At 48.5% G+C, this 17632-nt stretch overlaps 5 protein-coding genes across 5 annotated transcripts; 2 read left to right on the top strand and 3 right to left on the bottom strand.

Moving 5' to 3' along the window:
* Window positions 1-397: 397 nt before the first annotated feature.
* On the bottom strand, window positions 398-2167 carry BHQ10_004867 (uncharacterized protein; the record flags this gene model as incomplete). The annotated part of the gene is made up of 5 exons (XM_040877279.1): window positions 398-564; window positions 630-927; window positions 985-1093; window positions 1155-1415; window positions 1470-2167. The coding sequence occupies 5 exons, from the start codon at window positions 2165-2167 to the stop codon at window positions 398-400; spliced, it is 1533 nt and encodes a 510-aa protein (XP_040733371.1).
* Window positions 2168-3492: 1325 nt separating this feature from the next.
* Window positions 3493-6098, bottom strand: BHQ10_004866 (uncharacterized protein; the record flags this gene model as incomplete). Its single annotated transcript, XM_040877278.1, has 3 exons — window positions 3493-4405; window positions 4785-5109; window positions 5987-6098. The coding sequence occupies 3 exons, from the start codon at window positions 6096-6098 to the stop codon at window positions 3493-3495; spliced, it is 1350 nt and encodes a 449-aa protein (XP_040733370.1).
* Window positions 6099-7451: 1353 nt separating this feature from the next.
* BHQ10_004865 (uncharacterized protein) lies at window positions 7452-8198 on the top strand (the record flags this gene model as incomplete). Its single annotated transcript, XM_040877277.1, has 1 exon — window positions 7452-8198. One exon carries the CDS (start codon window positions 7452-7454, stop codon window positions 8196-8198), a length of 747 nt encoding a protein of 248 aa, XP_040733369.1.
* A 2325-nt stretch (window positions 8199-10523) lies between these two features.
* Window positions 10524-14713, bottom strand: BHQ10_004864 (uncharacterized protein; the record flags this gene model as incomplete). Its single annotated transcript, XM_040877276.1, has 2 exons — window positions 10524-14534; window positions 14681-14713. The coding sequence occupies 2 exons, from the start codon at window positions 14711-14713 to the stop codon at window positions 10524-10526; spliced, it is 4044 nt and encodes a 1347-aa protein (XP_040733368.1).
* Window positions 14714-15993: 1280 nt separating this feature from the next.
* BHQ10_004863 (uncharacterized protein) lies at window positions 15994-17256 on the top strand (the record flags this gene model as incomplete). The annotated part of the gene is made up of 1 exon (XM_040877275.1): window positions 15994-17256. One exon carries the CDS (start codon window positions 15994-15996, stop codon window positions 17254-17256), a length of 1263 nt encoding a protein of 420 aa, XP_040733367.1.
* Window positions 17257-17632: the final 376 nt, after the last annotated feature.

Here is a 17632-nt window from a genome sequence, read left to right as displayed (position 1 = left end):
TTACGGCAATTTACCCATGTGGGCGGCGCTTTATCTATTTTTGCTCTGTTGGCTCGGCTATCATGGCTGTATTTGAGTATGTTATGTTCTGGAGTTATTTTCTGTTGTTGGGTTGCTTGCTCTGGACTTCAATTAACAACATGTCAACTTACCGGAATGGTCTGATTCCTAATGGATGTCATTGTCGATATGTAGAATATTAAATCGAACCAACTCGTTCTTAGATGATCTATATTTATGTATGGCTCTATAGTCTAACATGTCTACCTAATCTATCGTCTATCATCTATTCACAATTACCCTACCTGAGTCAATCATGTCGTGAGCTTCAACCAGTCTGCCGAAAACACCACCAATTCTATTTCTTTGCCAAATAGGCAAGTTTCTCCTGGCCTAGTCAGAAACCCAAGAATCGCCAACCCAAGTCAATCTGTTGCTGAGTGACGCCATGCTTCATGGCCCGACGCTGCTCCTCAGGGGTTCCTCCAAGAAGTCTATTCAACCGACGAACGTGCCAGGTGTATACTACGAGCGTAACGAGAAACGAAACAGCGCAGCCGATTGCTATTTCAATTATCAGCCACATGAACAACTTTTAGATGAGCTGCGGATTTGAGAGGGGTACGAACTGCAAGCAAAAGCAGCATAATAATGCGGCCCGTCGTAATACAAATAACTAGCCCACACATTCGAAATACCGCCAATGGCGTTTATCATTGCAACGCCAGCGGCACGTTTTGGGTATGGACGAGCCATGTGAATGTTGAGTGTCTTGAATAGCATGGCCTGCGGACAGGCGATGACGGAGGGCATTAGCATCATGGCGAAGTAGCGTGCGCCGAGGGTCAGGGTGGCGAGACAGATTACATAGGCGAGTACTGCGAGGCCGAGGCTGACGAGAAAGATGGGGAGGATTATGTTCATGTGCTGTTCCACGTCAGTAAGCGATATGTTCTTGTCTCGCAGCTGTACGGATACACTCACATCGCTGATATAGGCGGCTCCCCAACTTGCGATGGCTGCAACGACGTAGGGCGGAGCAGTGAGCAGGAGAGTGATGTTTTTATTATAGCCCAATGTTTGAACAAGAGTCCTTGAAACCGCATCAGTCAGTCACTTTCCCCCCTCTCTGTAAGACCAGTGGTAGGACTCACGGGAAGAAATTTCCAGTCGAGCCCATTGCCTGACTCATACCCATACACCACACCAAAGCCCAAATCTTAGGGTCCGAGAACGCCATCTTGAATCCCTTCCAGACGGTGATTTCGTCATTGGCTTCACCGGCACCGGCCTCCATTTCCAGGCGCCAAACGGCATAGTCGCGCTCAATGGGTTTGAGGAGTCGCGCTTTGTGCGGGTATTCGGGCATGAACATGGCTGATACGAGACCACAGCCCACTGTTGTAGCTCCTTCACTGTGGAAGGGTCAGTAATTCAAATTTTTAGGTTAATCAGAATGGTGTACGCACACGATGAATAACCATCTCCAGCCAGCGATACCATAGCGTCCATCCAGGGTCAGACACGCCGCAGCAATGAATCCTCCAAAAGCACTTCCAATAGATTGGAAAATGAACAATGCTCCCAGTCTCTTTCCCAGTTCTTTCTTCGTGTACCACGCACTCATGAGATAGATGACACCAGGGAAGAATACAGCCTCGGTAGCCCCCAGCAGCACCCGAACCGCCAAAAGGCCATGATACGATTGAACAGCACCCGTACAGCCACTGACAACACCCCAAACAGTGGCAGCAGCACAAATATAAAATCCAGGACGAGAAATCTTACTCATGAGCAGATTTGACGGGATCTGAAAGGGGATATAACCAGCGAAAAGGATGGAGATCGCAGACGCAAAGTCATTGGTAGTCATGTTCAAGTCGGTCATGATACCGTAGACCTTGGCCGATGCCAGCGCAGATCGATCGACGTAGTTGAGCAGGTATAGCACGCCCATGATTGGCATGATGACCATGTCGACTTTGCGCACCATCCGGGTTTCGAGTCTCTGCAATTCCTCGGGGGACATGTCGCGAATGCTTTCTGGCTTGGGGATGACCTGCTCCAGACCATTGCCGGATTCCTCCATCTCGGTCTGGATGATGTCCTCCTTGATGATATCGTCGCCTACGGAGGCGCACTCCACGGATGTTTGACTTGCAGGCATGATGGCGACTGGCTCGTGCGTATAGATGCAAAAGTGTCGAAACAAGTCTCAAAACTCCCAAGAGAAAAGAGAGTCGGATATCTACCTCATGATCCCTTGTATATCAATTGTCATACCTATCGTACCAAGTCATATTTCTCCTTCAAGCACATTGCCGATGGCCGGACTTTTCCCCGAGAAGAAAAAATACAATGGAGACTTAGGGCACGCCCCACGGGGAAACCGAAAGATGTCTGTCCCGAACAGGCGATTCGCTCGCTGTCCCGAGTCCCCTCCCTTGATGCTCGGCAAATTTCCCTTTTGATCAAAAATAATATTTCGAATTTAACAGAATGTTTCTTGGCCGCTTTGTTTTCGCCTACACGTGGTGTGTGCAGTGGTAATTCTGATGTTGCTTTAATGTAATAATTCTCGTCTCTTACTTTCTAGCATGTCTTGTCTTCTCTAATCGAATCGGATACTTAGCCGACCCCTGTCAGTTGAGCCCATGGAGTACATATACGAAGTATGCTTCCGAGGTCACTAGTAATGCGCAACCTCAGTAGAAGCTTGTTGCGCAGACTCCATGATTAGTTATACATGAGTACTTTTCTCCTGGGAGATTGACATGAATACTTTGCTGATAAAGTCGATATCGCGTGCGGTTCAAACAGATAGCTTAAGGTTTGCTGTATATTCAATCCTGGAAGCTCGACGTATCTATTTCCAGTAAATACCTCACAACCGGTATGAGTCGTTGGACTGGAAAGTTCCCCGATCGAACGTTGATTGCAAGTTTTTAAGTAAATTTCCTTGGCGAAAGCCACAAGAGCTTGAGTCATGGCGAGATTTGATCGAGGACGCGAGTCATGACATACGTACTCAATTGTTGGGTAGCTATAAGCAAAACATTGAATGATTGAAAACAGAAAGATGTTCCTCTGCTGATGGTCTACACATGGCTTACACGTGGTCGTACGAGGCAAGGGGTGTACGAAAAACGATTATTCTTCGGGCACGACAAGCATCGTCGGCAATGGAGCCAAGTTGATTACTACGTGGACGATGTAAGGATCATAATGTTGTATATTTTCACTAATACTCTTATTATAGAAGAAACAAGAGACGTCACTATACAAAGGAAATGTAACAAGAAAAGAAATAAGAACCCTGATCTGTCGCCAGACCCTATCCATCATACACGTTCCATCGTATCCAAGAATCCACCTTCATGTTCATTATTTGTATAACCAAAGAAGCAAACAAATGAAAAGAGGTAGAAGTCAAGCTTATCCTCGACGGAAGTAACCGAGGCTAGCCCTTTTCGGAAGTTGACATGAATATTCTTACAAACGAGAACCGTGGATGACCTTGTAGTCAACAACCAATTCACGTCCACCGTCGTTGATGACGAGAGCACGGACACTGCCGCGGCCGTCGCTGTAGGCTTGACGGATGCGCTGGAAGAGACCGCCCTGGCTGATGACAGGGAGGCTCTGCTTAACATCACCGGTCTCGGTCATGGCGGTGATGAAACCATCGTCATGGACATCGAGGACACGGTAGGTCTTGTAGACAGGTCCAAGCATGGTCTGGACAACAACAGAGGGAGAGGGGTTGGAGATGAAGCTGGACTCTTCATGAAGTTGACGGGTGAAGAGGTCAACACCGAGGTAGCGGTGCTGGCCAGTCTGGGGAGAGACGGAGACACGGATCACCTGGCAAGGACGTCCCTGGAGGATGAGGAGGTCACCGACACGGATGAAGTGAACGGGGATGGGAACACTCTCCTTGCTGGAGACACCGCCACGAGGCTCGATGATACGGACCTCCTCACGGGCACGAGGAGCACCCTCGACAACAACCTCCTCACGCTCATGGTGGAAAGGATGGAGGAGGCGGTCGGCAGCACGCTCAACGCCGCGGCGGAAGGAGTGGTAGTGACCTTCGTCGTCGTAGTAACCCATTTTGGACTTGGGGGCTTCTTCACGGATAGTCTCCTTTGTTACAGAAACTTGGGTAGATCGGTTGTAAGGGTTGCGGCCTTCAGGGGTGACGTCGTAAGCGTCAGCACGGTAAGCTGCAGTCTCGGGCTGGTAGCGACGGTCGTAAGTTACGTCGACCTCGTAAGTGGGTTGAATACGACGGCGGAAGTCGCGTTCGGTAACGTCAAGCTGGGTCTCGTAGGCCCGGTCCTGAGTGACAGTAGTGGTGGAAGAGGTAGGGTGCTCTTCGTAACGACCAATCGGTTCGCGGAAGCTGTTGGGACATGTCAGGTATTAATGCCATGGAGAGATGCGAGGCTAAATAAATACGAGAAGGAGAAAGGAAAAAAAAGAAAAGTGTCAATCAAAACAAAAGGGCTGATTGGTGAGCAATTGGGGTTTAGGGGCAGCCACGTAACAGCTTGGCGTGTTGTTGGTGGATTGGGTGGAGTTGGGCTAGTGCAGTAGCTGTGCTTATGGTTTTGCACTGCTGTCCGAAGCACCGTGTTGTGTGGGCCCGACTCCCACCGCTTGTTTGCTTGCTTTTTCCGGGGGTTGTGATGTTATTGCTTTGAGCAATAACAAACAATCCAATCCAGTCGTGGAAACAAAAATGACGAGAAATCATAAAATGGAGATATGAGAAAGCTTACCGTTCGCGGGAAAGTTCTACCTCAGGGTAGTTCTGTCTGCTGTCGTAGAAGCGGTCACGCTCTTCGTAGACGCGAGTCTCTTCGTAGCGAGAGTGAGGACGGCGGTCGTCGGTACGGATGCGTACGTCAACTTCTTCCTTTCCGTAGACACGGGGGTCGGGAAGAGGAGCACCAGCAGTATCTTCCCGTCCGACGCGCGAAGTGGTCTTGATGTCAACCTCTCCTTCTACTCTAGTCTGAGTAGTCTCAGAGACAGCGTCACTCCGGTACGACGACGGGAAGACACTGAAGGGGATGGGTACACGCGCCTCAAAGTCCAGATTGACTGTCCTTTGGGCGTCCTTTCTCGAATGCCTTTCGAACTGTTAAAAACAACTCGAAAGGTAGACAAGAAAAGACTTGACTGCGGGAGGAAAGTCTTTTATTGGCGGGAGAGAGATAGGACTAGAATGCTGGGGCAGCAATTCAAGCTTATCTGACCACGTTGGGAGAGGAAATAAGGTGGAATGGAAGGTTGTAGGGGGAATGGAAGATGAGTATGAAGTGGGAAGTTGAGGATGGAGAAGAGGAAAGGAGAGGAATGGAGGGGGAGGGATCTGGCGTGTTTATGGGCGAGCCGGAAGGAGGTTGGTTAGTGTCAACACACTCAGCAGGAAGTTGCCAGGCTGGGCCAACTGGCAACCGCCAGGCCGAGGCGTGACCGCGATGTAAACAAAGCTATGCCTTTTTAAGACAGTGTTCTTGGCGGTGTTCACTGTTCATTTCAGTCCTTTCACATGTGCCTCTTTCTCTTTCCACTCTTTCCACTCTTTCTGTCTCTGTCTGTTTCTGTCTGTCTTTGTCTTTTGGTCTCAAGTGGTCATGCTATCATATGATTTGCTCTATCAATTGGCCGGTCCTTCAATACTTTTCCCTTGTTAGAGCATCGGTCAACTCGACTCATCACACTCCCTCGGTAGTTACCAGCTAGTTCTTACAGTTGATATGATTCGATGTCTCTCATTAGCGCCGACCACTGTCCCAGCCGCCACCTTCCAGCCATGCGATCGCAATTCTTCTGCCCTAGCACAAATCGACAGTACTATGGTGGTCAATAGAAAAGGCTAGTCAGCAACCGTCAATGCAATTCATATACACTAATTTATCATAAATTCATAAATGAGTCTATCAACCAGCCGATTCATTGACTCCATTTTACATACATAGTACGTGGTAAGCATTGGGCAACACTCCTTTCTGGTCTTCAGGGGAGGATCCAAGTGGATCGACGCGGTCTCCATCCGAAACTGCAGCAGGTGGCGCCGACGTCGCCATAGCAACGCTGCAGCCGCGCCTTGTCTAGCCCCGATTTTCAGCCTGAGATGGCGCGGATCTTTGCTCTCCGATTATTGCCGGCTAATCTGTGCGTATTACCGATACGATACAGCCATTTTCCAATGCATTCTGGACTTTGAGGTTCGCAGATCTTGCACAGACTTTTTGCACAAGCTTTGTAGAGATTCCTCGTGTAAAAGGCCTGAAAAGCATTAATCGAACATTGAATCATCCACAATCAAAACCTGATTTTATGCTGTGGTGGACCAACTCCGTATCAGCCATTCAATCGATCCAGCAAGCGTGTCTCATGCTCATTGGCATCCATCGCCCTGGCATCCTTACATCTGCAGCACGTTGACTTGCATTGACGCTGCAAGCTCCACCGTCCAGAAGCATGGAGATTGACACTCGTCTCATTGCCCCACTCGTATCACTGATAGGATCTGAAGACGATAGGTCAAATTCGTTCTTTGCATTGAAAGATGGCTGGCCAGTCTCCTCTGTCAGGCTTCACTTTCAGACATTAGAGGCCAGCCTCGTTGTAATCGAGGGGTGAGAGCTTGGGCAGCTTGGCGCGATGTCGAATAGAAGCAGCGTGCATACGACCCTTTAGTGTATAACGTACATGTTCTGCGTACTTCATAATATGTGGATTAGACTTTGTCGTCAGCCTGCCTGTCCAAGCCAGATTTGGATACTGTTTCCGTAAATGGAAATTCTCTTTTCATACTCGCACGTGAAAGGAAAACCCTAATTTCTTTCTCCAGTTTTGAATATCATTATTTCAGCACTTCCTTCAATATTTTATACTTGTCCTCCAATTCCCGATCTGATACTAGCATTGTTCAATTATTATATAGCAGCGGCCTTTCGGCCCGAACGTACGAACGTACGAACAGCCGAACACCTGGTCATCTTCACTACTCAACCTCCACAACTTACAACCCTCTCTTTTAGGTCTTATCTTCCGCTGCATTTTATCCTGTACACTCTACTATATCCAGACTATTGACCAATAAACAGTCACTATCATGACCGAGACTGTCGGTTCGTGATCTCATTCGTTCATGAAAAGAACGGTTACGTTTAGTGTCGAAGAAATGATGTCTTGATCGGTGTCTCGGTTTTGTTTTATGTCCATCTCGTTAAATCCGGCATCCGTATACGAGCTTTTGGTGACTTTGAGATGTTCATGCGGACCTAAGTGGACTTAGCATGCTGAGGCTATTATATAAGAGACGTTTTCCTTCTGCTTGTACCATCAGTCAGACATGTCAATTGGAGAAATTGTGCTTCCAATATCAGTTCAATAATTCAGCCTCACTAGGATATCCAGAATCCGAAATAAAAATGACCTCCAAAGCAATTGTCCTCATCACCGGCGCCAATCGAGGCATCGGCTACGGCGTCGCTCGCAGATTAGTTCGCGAACACCCCAACTACCACGTCATAATCGGCAGCCGTGATGCTACTCAAGGCCGCGAGGCAGTCTCAACCCTCCTCGCCGAAGAAGCATCCTCCTCACCATCCATATCCAGTGTCGAACTAGACGTGACATCCGACACATCCATTTCCGCCGCTGCACAGAGCATCGAGGCCTCTCACGGGCGGCTAGACGTCCTCATCAACAACGCCGGAATCGCCCTCGACGTCAAAGAGAAAGGGAAAATCTCCATGCGCGAAATGCTGCAACGCACTTACGACGTAAATGTGTTTGGCGCTTCGGTCGTTACGGATATATTCATCCCCTTACTCGAGAAATCAGACAATCCGCGCATTGTGTTTGTCTCGTCGTCTCTTGGCTCGCTCACATATGCCGCTGATCTGAGTACTCGTTACTCCAAAGAACGATTTTTGGCGTATAAATCCAGCAAGACGGCGCTGAATATGGTGATGTTGTACTATAATTCTTTGTTGCATGAAAAGGGGTTCAAGGTGAATGCTGCCTGTCCGGGGTATATTGGTACGAATTTGAATGGCTTTCATGGGACGGGGACGGTGGAGGAGGGCTCTGTGAATGTGGTGAGATTGGCGGTTTTGGATAAGAATGGAGAGACGGGGACTTTTACAGCTAAAGAAGGAGAGAGACCTTGGTAGTTATTCCTGATCGGGTGTTGATTTACGATTTACTGTAATATGAAATGTATGGTCTATATTCTACTATCTATGAGATCAAAAGACCTATGCGGGGGAGGCAGAAGTCTTCTTGCCCTTAACAGATAACCACTGCACCCACACCGCGCCCAAAACACTACAAACGACAAGACCACTGCTACGTAGAAGGTCTGCATAAGCGACACATTGTGCGCATTCAGCACGCAGGCAGTGTAGAGATAATGAAGTGCGTAAATGTCTTAGAAACCAAGACCCAAAACCAGAGCCCCGGTAATGGGGTGGTAACGTATGTAGTTACACAAGTCTTTCAATATCACCAATGCTACCAGACATTGCATCAGTTTATCTCAATGAAGCATCGTGTCTTTCTCCGCAGTCCATTGGTTGCGTGTCCCTGCAGCTCCGCCCAGAACCCACTAATTCAAACCAGGCTATATTCTGTCTATCTGCCATCTAATAAATGTAATAACTTAGTCAATGAGTCATAATATACTACGCTAATAAATACGTCCTCTTGGAGTACGGAAATATGTCCTAAATATAAGCCAACTAGTGCAGCGTATATTATCCCCAAACCCTTGATCCTCATTTATAGTTTTACGATTCTGCTGATCAAGGATGGAAGCCTCGATTCAAGCTGTACTTCCTCCGCCATCCCAAACAAAGCCGATTTATACCTCTCGGCTCGTTCTCCGACCTTTCGAACAGGCAGACCTGCCGACGCTGCACGAGCTTCGTTCAGACTCACGGGTAATGAAATGGACGAGCCAAGGTCGGGTCGATAACTCTATACAAGAAACTCGCGAATGGATGGAATCCTATTTGTACGAGAATGACGAGACCCCGCGGCGCAATTTTAACTTTGTAGTCACTCTCCATACTCAAAATCCGGACGTACACCCACAGATACTTCACCAGTCGAATTACAACCAAATCATCGGCACGTGTGGCCTTACTTCCTTGAACTCCTTGCCAACTTCTCATCTTCCAAACTTTGGATATATGTTTACCCCAGAAACATGGGGTAAAGGGTACGCCACTGAGGCTGTTACTGGCTTTCAAACAGCTTGGTTGCAGTTAATTGCCTCCTACAGACAGTCCCAACCAATATCAGAATCTATCCTTAATGATATCGGTAAAATGAGAGCTGTAACTTTTGAGGAGAATGATGGTAGCGCAAGAGTTCTTCAGAAGTGTGGTTGGAAGGTACATGAGCTATCACAATATTCAGGGTCAAAAATTGTAAGATGGATTTGGGAAGCATAGCTGATAGGATTGCTTTACAGCCATCCCGGACATGGTGATGGCAAATTAACTCACGTGCTCATTGGATGTCGACCACTGTCGCGTAGAGGTAACTTGCTTGTTACGAATTGAAACACTGGCATGCGCTACGCAATAAGGAACAGACCAGAAGGAAGATGATTGGATAGCAAGCAGCAAAAGAAATGCGGTGATTGAAGATATACTGGAATGAGATAAGATAGGGAGTATTGTCTTAAGCAAGCTAATGATTGTTAGCTATCGTATACTTTATATGGAGCACAACATAATTACACCTGAGAAATTTTGTCTGCTATCTCCTGACCTAGGCATTAAGTGCTAGTTGTAATCACTCGCGGACGATTTACACCGCACAAAGGTTTATTAAATCTTGGTGAATTGTTAGTAAATCGTTCACTTAACTATATGTCAAATCGGCGATCGAAAAGGGAACGACCCTATGGTAAGTAAGAGTGTATCACCATAATCGACCCTCATTGATACTGACTGATATATGACCACTCAATTCAATGTTCTGACTAATGGTCTTTAAGTATTGACAAGTTTATGGCCAAGTCAATGTGTTCTTCAAATCGAGAATGGATACATTCTCTCCATATTATCATTCCATAGTCAAGTGTGTATGTATGTAATTCTCAAGCAAAGAATATATAAGAAACATAGAGATCAAATCGTGTCGCCAACATAAAGGGGGGTAATATATTAAAACTCCATCCAAGGCCATTGCCATTTTGGTCCAGAAGAAAAAAAAAACGTTTGGTCATAACCAGATACTCTTGCCATGGTATCAGTCAGTTTGAGATTTTGAAAGGAGAGGGAAAAATGTATGAAATGATCCACAAGAAGGGAGAAGATAGAGAATGGAAAGGGGACGACCATGCCATAAGACATTAGTGTATGAGAAATCATAGGTGTAGAAATGTCAACGAAAAGTAATAACATTATCATTACCCTTCTGCGATTTTGAAGTGTCATCAAGCGAAGGAAAAGTGATGATAAAATATATCGAAAGTGATCAAGAAATTAGTCACGCAGCCCAAATGCCCGTCGCAACATCGGAAATCGTTTCTTCTTGCCCGACCGGCCTACGACGACTTCAGACGCAGTAGAAGTCACTCTCGAGTCGATGCTGTCGCTAGTTCCGTGTCGATTAAACAGAGGACGGCCGTTGTCTTTATCTTGACTGTGGGCGATACCGTCGGAGGTGGAAGGGCGAGTCGTGCTGGTTGCAGGCGCGGCTAACGTTGAGGTCTGCCCGGTGGCTAGTGGCCATGTATCAGTATAAGCAGAAACAGCTCTTTGCCTCTTGTGAAGCTTTGGAGACGTTGCATTTTCTCTCATTTGCGCTAACTCGATTCGAGATCTCTCCAAAGGGGTGTCCCTCCGGGCCGGACTCTCCATCAAGGACTTTCGGACTTTGCCGTCCTTACCACTGCTCCTGGTTGGCGATCTTAGACGAGAGAAAAGTCCCTTTTTCTTAGGCTGAGACAATATCGCTTCTAGTTCCTCTGGGGACATCTGTGTAGCGGACTTAGTGGCACCGTTGCGAGTCTGACGTTTCGTTTCCTCATCAGAGCTATCGTCCAAATCGGTCGACTCTCCATCGTATCTGCCTTTACGGCGAGGAATTCCACGAACCGGTGTCAAATTGCTGGGAAGAGGCTCGTCTTCATCACTGGAATCTGCAAACCGGCTCTGGAACAAATTGCGCCCACCTTTACCCTCGTCATCAGAATCACCGATTCGAGATCGTGTTTTTGAAGAAATTACTGAGCTCCGTGGCCGTGGCTTGTCTCTAAGACTTGAGAAACCAGAAGAGCGTTCAGAAGCTGGTCCTCGCATCGTCGTGCGCATAGATGACGCACGCGGTGGAGACGTGGTTCTCTCGACTCCCATGTCTGAATTCACCATGCTCATTGGTCTGGTAGTACGCATCGTTTTCTTCATGCTGTACTGACCTCCGGCGCTTACTCGAGACGGACGCCGGGTTCGTTTGAAGCTGCTATCGGAATCACTATCATTTGCCGAGGGCTTCGTTGCAGCGGCCGGGAAAGTCATCGAATGCGGAAGAGTCTTGTCAGCCTGTTTTCTTGGCGGTTTGTTATTCATCTGAGCTGGACTTGCTGTCTGTGTACGTCTGGTTTTCGCAACGGTAGGGGAACTTGGGTCAGGGCCGGATGCACTTCTGAGCGACTGCTTCGCCATCGGTTGCTGTATATCTCCTTTTCCTAGAGCTTTCCGCAAATGAGAACCTTGATGAGGATCGGCTGCTTGGGCCTTGGGCCTTTGTTGGACGCGAGTAGCAGCAATTGGCGTTGGATCAGTCTTAAATGGCCAAGATGGTTCGGCCGGAGCAGGGCTTTGCTTCTGTTGTTTCTTTTGCGGTTCCTCAACCGGCTCCAGAACACTAGCAGCAGTTGGCGTCTGCGTCGGCCCTGAAGGCGTTGCGGGCATTCTGGGATTGATCGCCTCTAGAGATGCCGAAGGTATAGGTTCTGAGATATCTGTCAACGGATCAGGTTGCAGGAGCGTTCGCGTAGGGCTTTCTGGGACTTCTTTTGGCAATTCGGACTGAGGTGGCAAGGGGCTATCAACAATAGCATTAATCGATCCGAACACATCGCCTTGGAAATCGTCGGGATCCTCTGCAGCATCACTATAGATACTGTCTCCGGAATCATCACCATCGGCTTCTTCGACAGGTGGATTGGCAGCTTGAGGAGCCTCAATCGTAGTTTGGGTCGGTTCAGGTGTGGCGACCCGCTCCGCAATATAAGATGGAAATCCGCCTGGCATATTGTGTAGATCGATACTATTGCGTGGCTCTTCACCAGGTGTTGCTGGCTGAATAGCAATCGTAGGCAGAGGCTCTTTGAGAGCGTCGACCTGCTGCTCAACGATCGTCTCTTCTTTCAGAGCAATCTTGGGTGTCTCTGTAGGCAAAGCTTCTGCGGCTTCTGATGGGGTAGCCGTAGCCGAGCTTGACTCCTCTTGAACCGTAGGGAGATGTTCGATGTCGCGTGTACTGTTGAGTGTCTCAACTTCGTCTGGCGATTCTAACTGTGCATCTTTCAATCCTAATTCAGGGGCGAAAGGCTCAGCCAGGGGTTGTGTCTGAGGTTGGGCATCCTTTCGAGCATTCACAAGTATTCCGCCGATAGCATGATCGCTGGAAGCACCAAAGTCCCGAGCATCAAAATCATCGTCCGAAGACGAGTCCGAGTCATTGCCATTGATAGCTAGAGCCGTAGTCTCTTCCAGTTCCCTCAGGCCACGAATACTTCCAAAAGACGGAAGAGCTGGTCTTGGCCGGAGCATAGACTCGAAGTCGTCATCGTCTGCAACGTCTTTGGATGTAGTCTTCTTCTTTCCGATGCTGTACCATTTTCTGGACTTGACCTTTTCTACAGGGCTTTGTGCTCTGTTCATTGGCTCTGGCGAAGTAGGAGGGCTAGCAGCAACTCCGACGACCTCGGCTTCATCATCAAAACTAACCTTGGCGACCCTCCTCTTGGAACCCGTTCGAGATCCATCATCCGAAGCTACGGATGTAGCGTCGGAGAACTCGCTTGGGGTTTGTCCCAGGTAGACACGACGATCTGGGGATGAAGAACTTTTTAATGCTGGCTTTACTGGAGATATAGACCTCGGAGGAGGTTCGTGCAGAGGCGACTCGGAGCCGACAGTCAGTTGAGCTGAAAACCTGGCAGATCGATTGGGGCTGACGGATGATTGCCGCTGGGGCAGTTGGCCATCAATACTGCTATCAACCGTAAGTCTGTCGCCTGGAGATGATGGTGTTGATGAAGTAGAAGGCGATGGACGAGTGTAAGGATGTACGACTGTTTGGTTGGTTTTAGGGGGGTAGATGACCAGGGCCTCACGGGTGGGTTTAGTTTTGTTAATGTTTTCAGTTTGTGGAGAGGAGGGCTCCTTGGGAGATACTGCAAAATCTTCTTGGGCAGCCTCTGCTGCTTCCGCCATCTCCTCTCCTTCGTGGTCCTCCATTACCATTGACGGTCGCTTCTTGGGCTTGGGCCTTGGACTATGTGTGATATCATCTTCAAAGGCGACAGGCGGCTGGGACTTGACCGAATCTTCTGTGGCAGGTTGAGTGGTAGCAAAATCCGTGGTTGATACCCCCGGAGACTGTGGAGAAGCTGATTCATGTGACTGCTGTTCATCCTTTTCAACGGCATCCTGTAGTGCTGTGCCAGTAGGACGGCCTCCCATAGTTTTATGTGCAAAATGACTGCCTTCTTTTGACCCTGGTGCAGCTGTCTTCGGCTTCAATTTCACCTTGCGGTTTGCTGCGCTATTGACTGATTGTTGAATATCGGCTGTCTCGACGGGTGAGAGCGATGGGGGGCTCGGAGACTTATCTATCGGCGATCGTTGAAATTCGCGTTCTACCGGTGATTGCGGCGGAGAATTGGCTCGTGCATTCATCGGATATGAGAAATTAATGGATGTCCTGCTCCCCGGTCGATCAAGCTCCAGCGAATTCCCCTGTGAAATGTTCCGTGGCGTTGTTGGGCTTGCTGTTAAGCTGCCGGGTCCACGATCGAGACTGGCACCTCGGCCACCCACTAACCTCCTCAAAGGCGATGTTGTACCTCTATTCGGTTGAGCACTTGCTGACCTTTGAGACGGTTTTGATCGATTTGACAGAGACTGTGGAATTGGCGGGACAGGKGGATGGGTACTCGTATTCCCCGCGGTGCTTTGTGATCGAGCAGGAGATGGTTCGCGAAAAGTCCGCGATGTCATCGAGCCAGAACTGGGCGTTCGGCGAAGTGTGGGTTGGGAGCCATGGCGTAGTCCACCTGCTGAGCTGGCACGGGACGAGTTTGATAGCTGCCGCTGCAGCATACGCTTTGTCTGAACATTGCCGGGAGATGTTGGAGGTGGTGTATGACTTCGCAAAGCGGCAGCAGCGGCGGCTGATGAGAGACTAGCGTTAGCATCTCTGTTGGCTGTGAACGCTCGTGAGGCAGCGGTTTGGGCGGATGTAGAAGGAGTTGTATTTAGAGGCTGCAGACCGAAAGATTAGATGTTAGCAGATAAAGTATCGGTAATTGATAGAGGCAGATAGTGTTAGATTCTGCATTGCGATTCGAAGAGTAGGAACCACGCAGCAGTAGATATATGCGACTGCGTGCATGCATGCGACGACGTACCTGATGGCGAGACGAGCTTCTGCGACGGAACATAGCGGCTTGAGCAGATGTCTAGAGACAACGCTCGTCCACTAGTGCGCGGTTCGTTCGGGATGCGGAAAAGATAATGCAATTGCGCCGCGTTTTTCGATCAGAGTAGCTAGAAAGGAAGATATATTCCGAGTGAACAGCGATGCTGCAAATTGTTCTTCTTGAGATACCGGGAAGCGGGTGTCGTCAGGTTCGGGCGCCACATCCGCCTTCAAGGCCTCAAGCCAGGAGCGAAGGGCTGGCGGAGATGATTGGCAGTCAGTCCACTTCTTCCGCAGCGGGCGGAAAAGTGCAGGACGAAGCAAGGATATATTACAATTATGAGAGCGAGGCCGAACGAAAAAAACAGTAACGATCTATAGCAATGATGAAGAAAACAACGACAAAGAAGACAAAAAGTTGATCTGGCAAAAACAGACACCCTGGTCAGTCAATGTTAAAAAGCCGACGATGATGAAACGTGAGAAGTAAGCGTAAGAGAGTAAGAGCAAGAGCAAGAGGCTAGTCCCAGAAGCGTTAGATGATGACAGCATAGCAAGGCTGCGACGATGTGCACCAATCACGTGCACGGACCTTCTCAATCGGGCTAGCGTGGCCAAGCTCCGTTGCATTGTTGCGTCATGGACGAACTCAATGAACGAGAGCAGCCAATCAGAACGCTTAAAATTAGAAAAGCGAGTGCAAATCGAGGCTAGTGCTTTCCTGGAAAGCACTAGCCTCTTTGGGACGGCGTTGTGTCTATCATCGTGGCTGTGCTTGCTTGAAATTCTTTCGACGTCGATGGCTTGCTCTGTGAATGTTTTGTATTTTCCGTTTTGGCAACTAGCACTGCTACCACTGTATGAGTCTGGTACATGATCGTCGTGTTGACCTGAGCTATTGCGATTTTAGCCCTGTCTCCACAGGAGCTACAGGTTTGACTGATAGGACTACTCTTAGTTATGGTGAAACAAGATCAAACAAGCATCTTCAATCTAAATCTATATCGAAAACGAGATCGGACCCCCACAGCGGGTAAATCTCGTAGACTCGATGAACTGATTAAGAAATGAAGATATTGTTCGATAATGTTCATCCGATTTACGGGCATATCTTGGGTTTATCCGGCGATGAATTAAACGTTAACAACAAGCATATCCTCGGTTGTCGGAGCATGACTCACCATGACGACTCAGCCATCACGTGCATCACGTCAACTCATGATATGAAGAAACCTAAACATTGTCAATCGTGTTGTTGGTAATTATCCACCATGGTCTAGCTACAAGCTACCTGGGTATATAATGGCGCACCTTGCAACAGCATCAGACCCAGCTCCCCTCCCCCTCCCCCCCGGCATTACGTCTCGCCAAATAGATCTCCGCGCCTACGGCCATCTCTCCTACCACATCCTCGAAGCCGGTGCACCCACCGACCCCCTCATCATCCTGCTCCATGGCTTCCCCGATCTAGCATTCTCATGGCGCAAGGTCATCCTGCCCCTCGCCAATGCCGATGGAGGTGGCCGTGGTCGTCGCGCATACCATGTTATTGCGCCAGACCAGCGAGGCTTCGGACGAACTACCGGCTGGGACTCGAGGCCTTATGAACAGGTCGATCTACACAATTTCGCGACCACAATATACGTGCGCGATGTGATTGCGCTGGTCTACGCGTTGGGGTATAGTAAGGTGGAATGCGTCGTGGGCCATGACGCTGGCGCAGTAACTGCAGCTGCCTGTGCCGTTATCCGGCCTGATGTCTTCAAAAGTGTGGCTCTGCTCACGCATCCATTCAATGGAGTACCGCGCCTGCCGTTTAATACTATTGATACACAGGGCTCCTCGTCTTTCCCGCCGCCTAGTGCGGGAATAGCTAAACCTAGCATCAACGATAAACTCAGGGTCCACAATCGGAAACATTATAAATGGTACTATTCCACCCACGACGCAATTGGGGATATGGCAGGCCCTACAACTGCAGGGGGTCTGCGTGGGTTTCTAAGGGGTTATTTCCATGTCAAGTCTGGCTCTTGGAAGGGGAATAATCCTTATCCATTGATCAAGAAAGGAGAGAGTAGTAGACAGCTGGAGTGGCCTATTGATGAAGTGGTTAAAATGCCGGAGTATTATATCATGCCTCTAGACGCGACTATGCCGCAGGCGATTGAAATGCTCATGAGAGACGAGTCGCAAGATGCGTCGAAGGATTGGCTGTCAGACGAAGATCTCGAGGTTTATGTCAATGAGTACGCTCGCACCACTTTTCAGGGAGGGCTGAACTGGTATCGCGTCCAAACAGACGATGGAGGTAAAAAGCCCGAACTAAAGCATGATCTGGACATCTTTGCCGGGAAACGTATCTCCATACCTTGTGCATTCATTGGCGGTGATAAGGACTGGGGTACTTACCAGCAGCCTGGCGCTATAGAGAAAATGACTGGAGAGGAAAAGGAGGTTTGTGACGATTTTCGAATGCTGAGGATGGTCGAGGGGGCTGGACACTGGATTCCGCAGGAGAAGCCGGATGAGGTTGTGCGAGCTATATTGGAATTTATTGATTTTTGACATTACTTTAGTGAAAATGGGTTATAAGTATTGTGTATAGGATGTTTGCTAGTCAATAACTACCGCGCCTCGTGAAGTACGAGACAGAAGAAAAACAGTGAAGAATGCTGACCAAGACAATATATAACATTCAGACCCCTCTCCAGACTCCATAAACAGAGGCAAAAGACCAGCAATGGCCTATGAATGAGCGCTATCAGATATAGTAGAACACTACCTTAGATAGTCAATGAAAAGAATATGACCACAGCCAAAGCTCCACAAACACCATATCCCAAACGCCATTGTCGATTCAATGATGAAAAGACAATTCAATAATAGATTTCAAAGGATTGTATAGGGTATTATTTTCGTATGCACGTCGACGTCGACGTCG

The sequence above is a fragment of the Talaromyces amestolkiae genome, assembly GCF_001896365.1.
Source record: "Talaromyces amestolkiae strain CIB chromosome Unknown scaffold8.1, whole genome shotgun sequence".
NCBI lineage: Eukaryota > Fungi > Ascomycota > Eurotiomycetes > Eurotiales > Trichocomaceae > Talaromyces > Talaromyces amestolkiae.
Note: the sequence above shows the minus strand (reverse complement) of the source record. Positions and strands in the feature narration are given on the sequence as shown.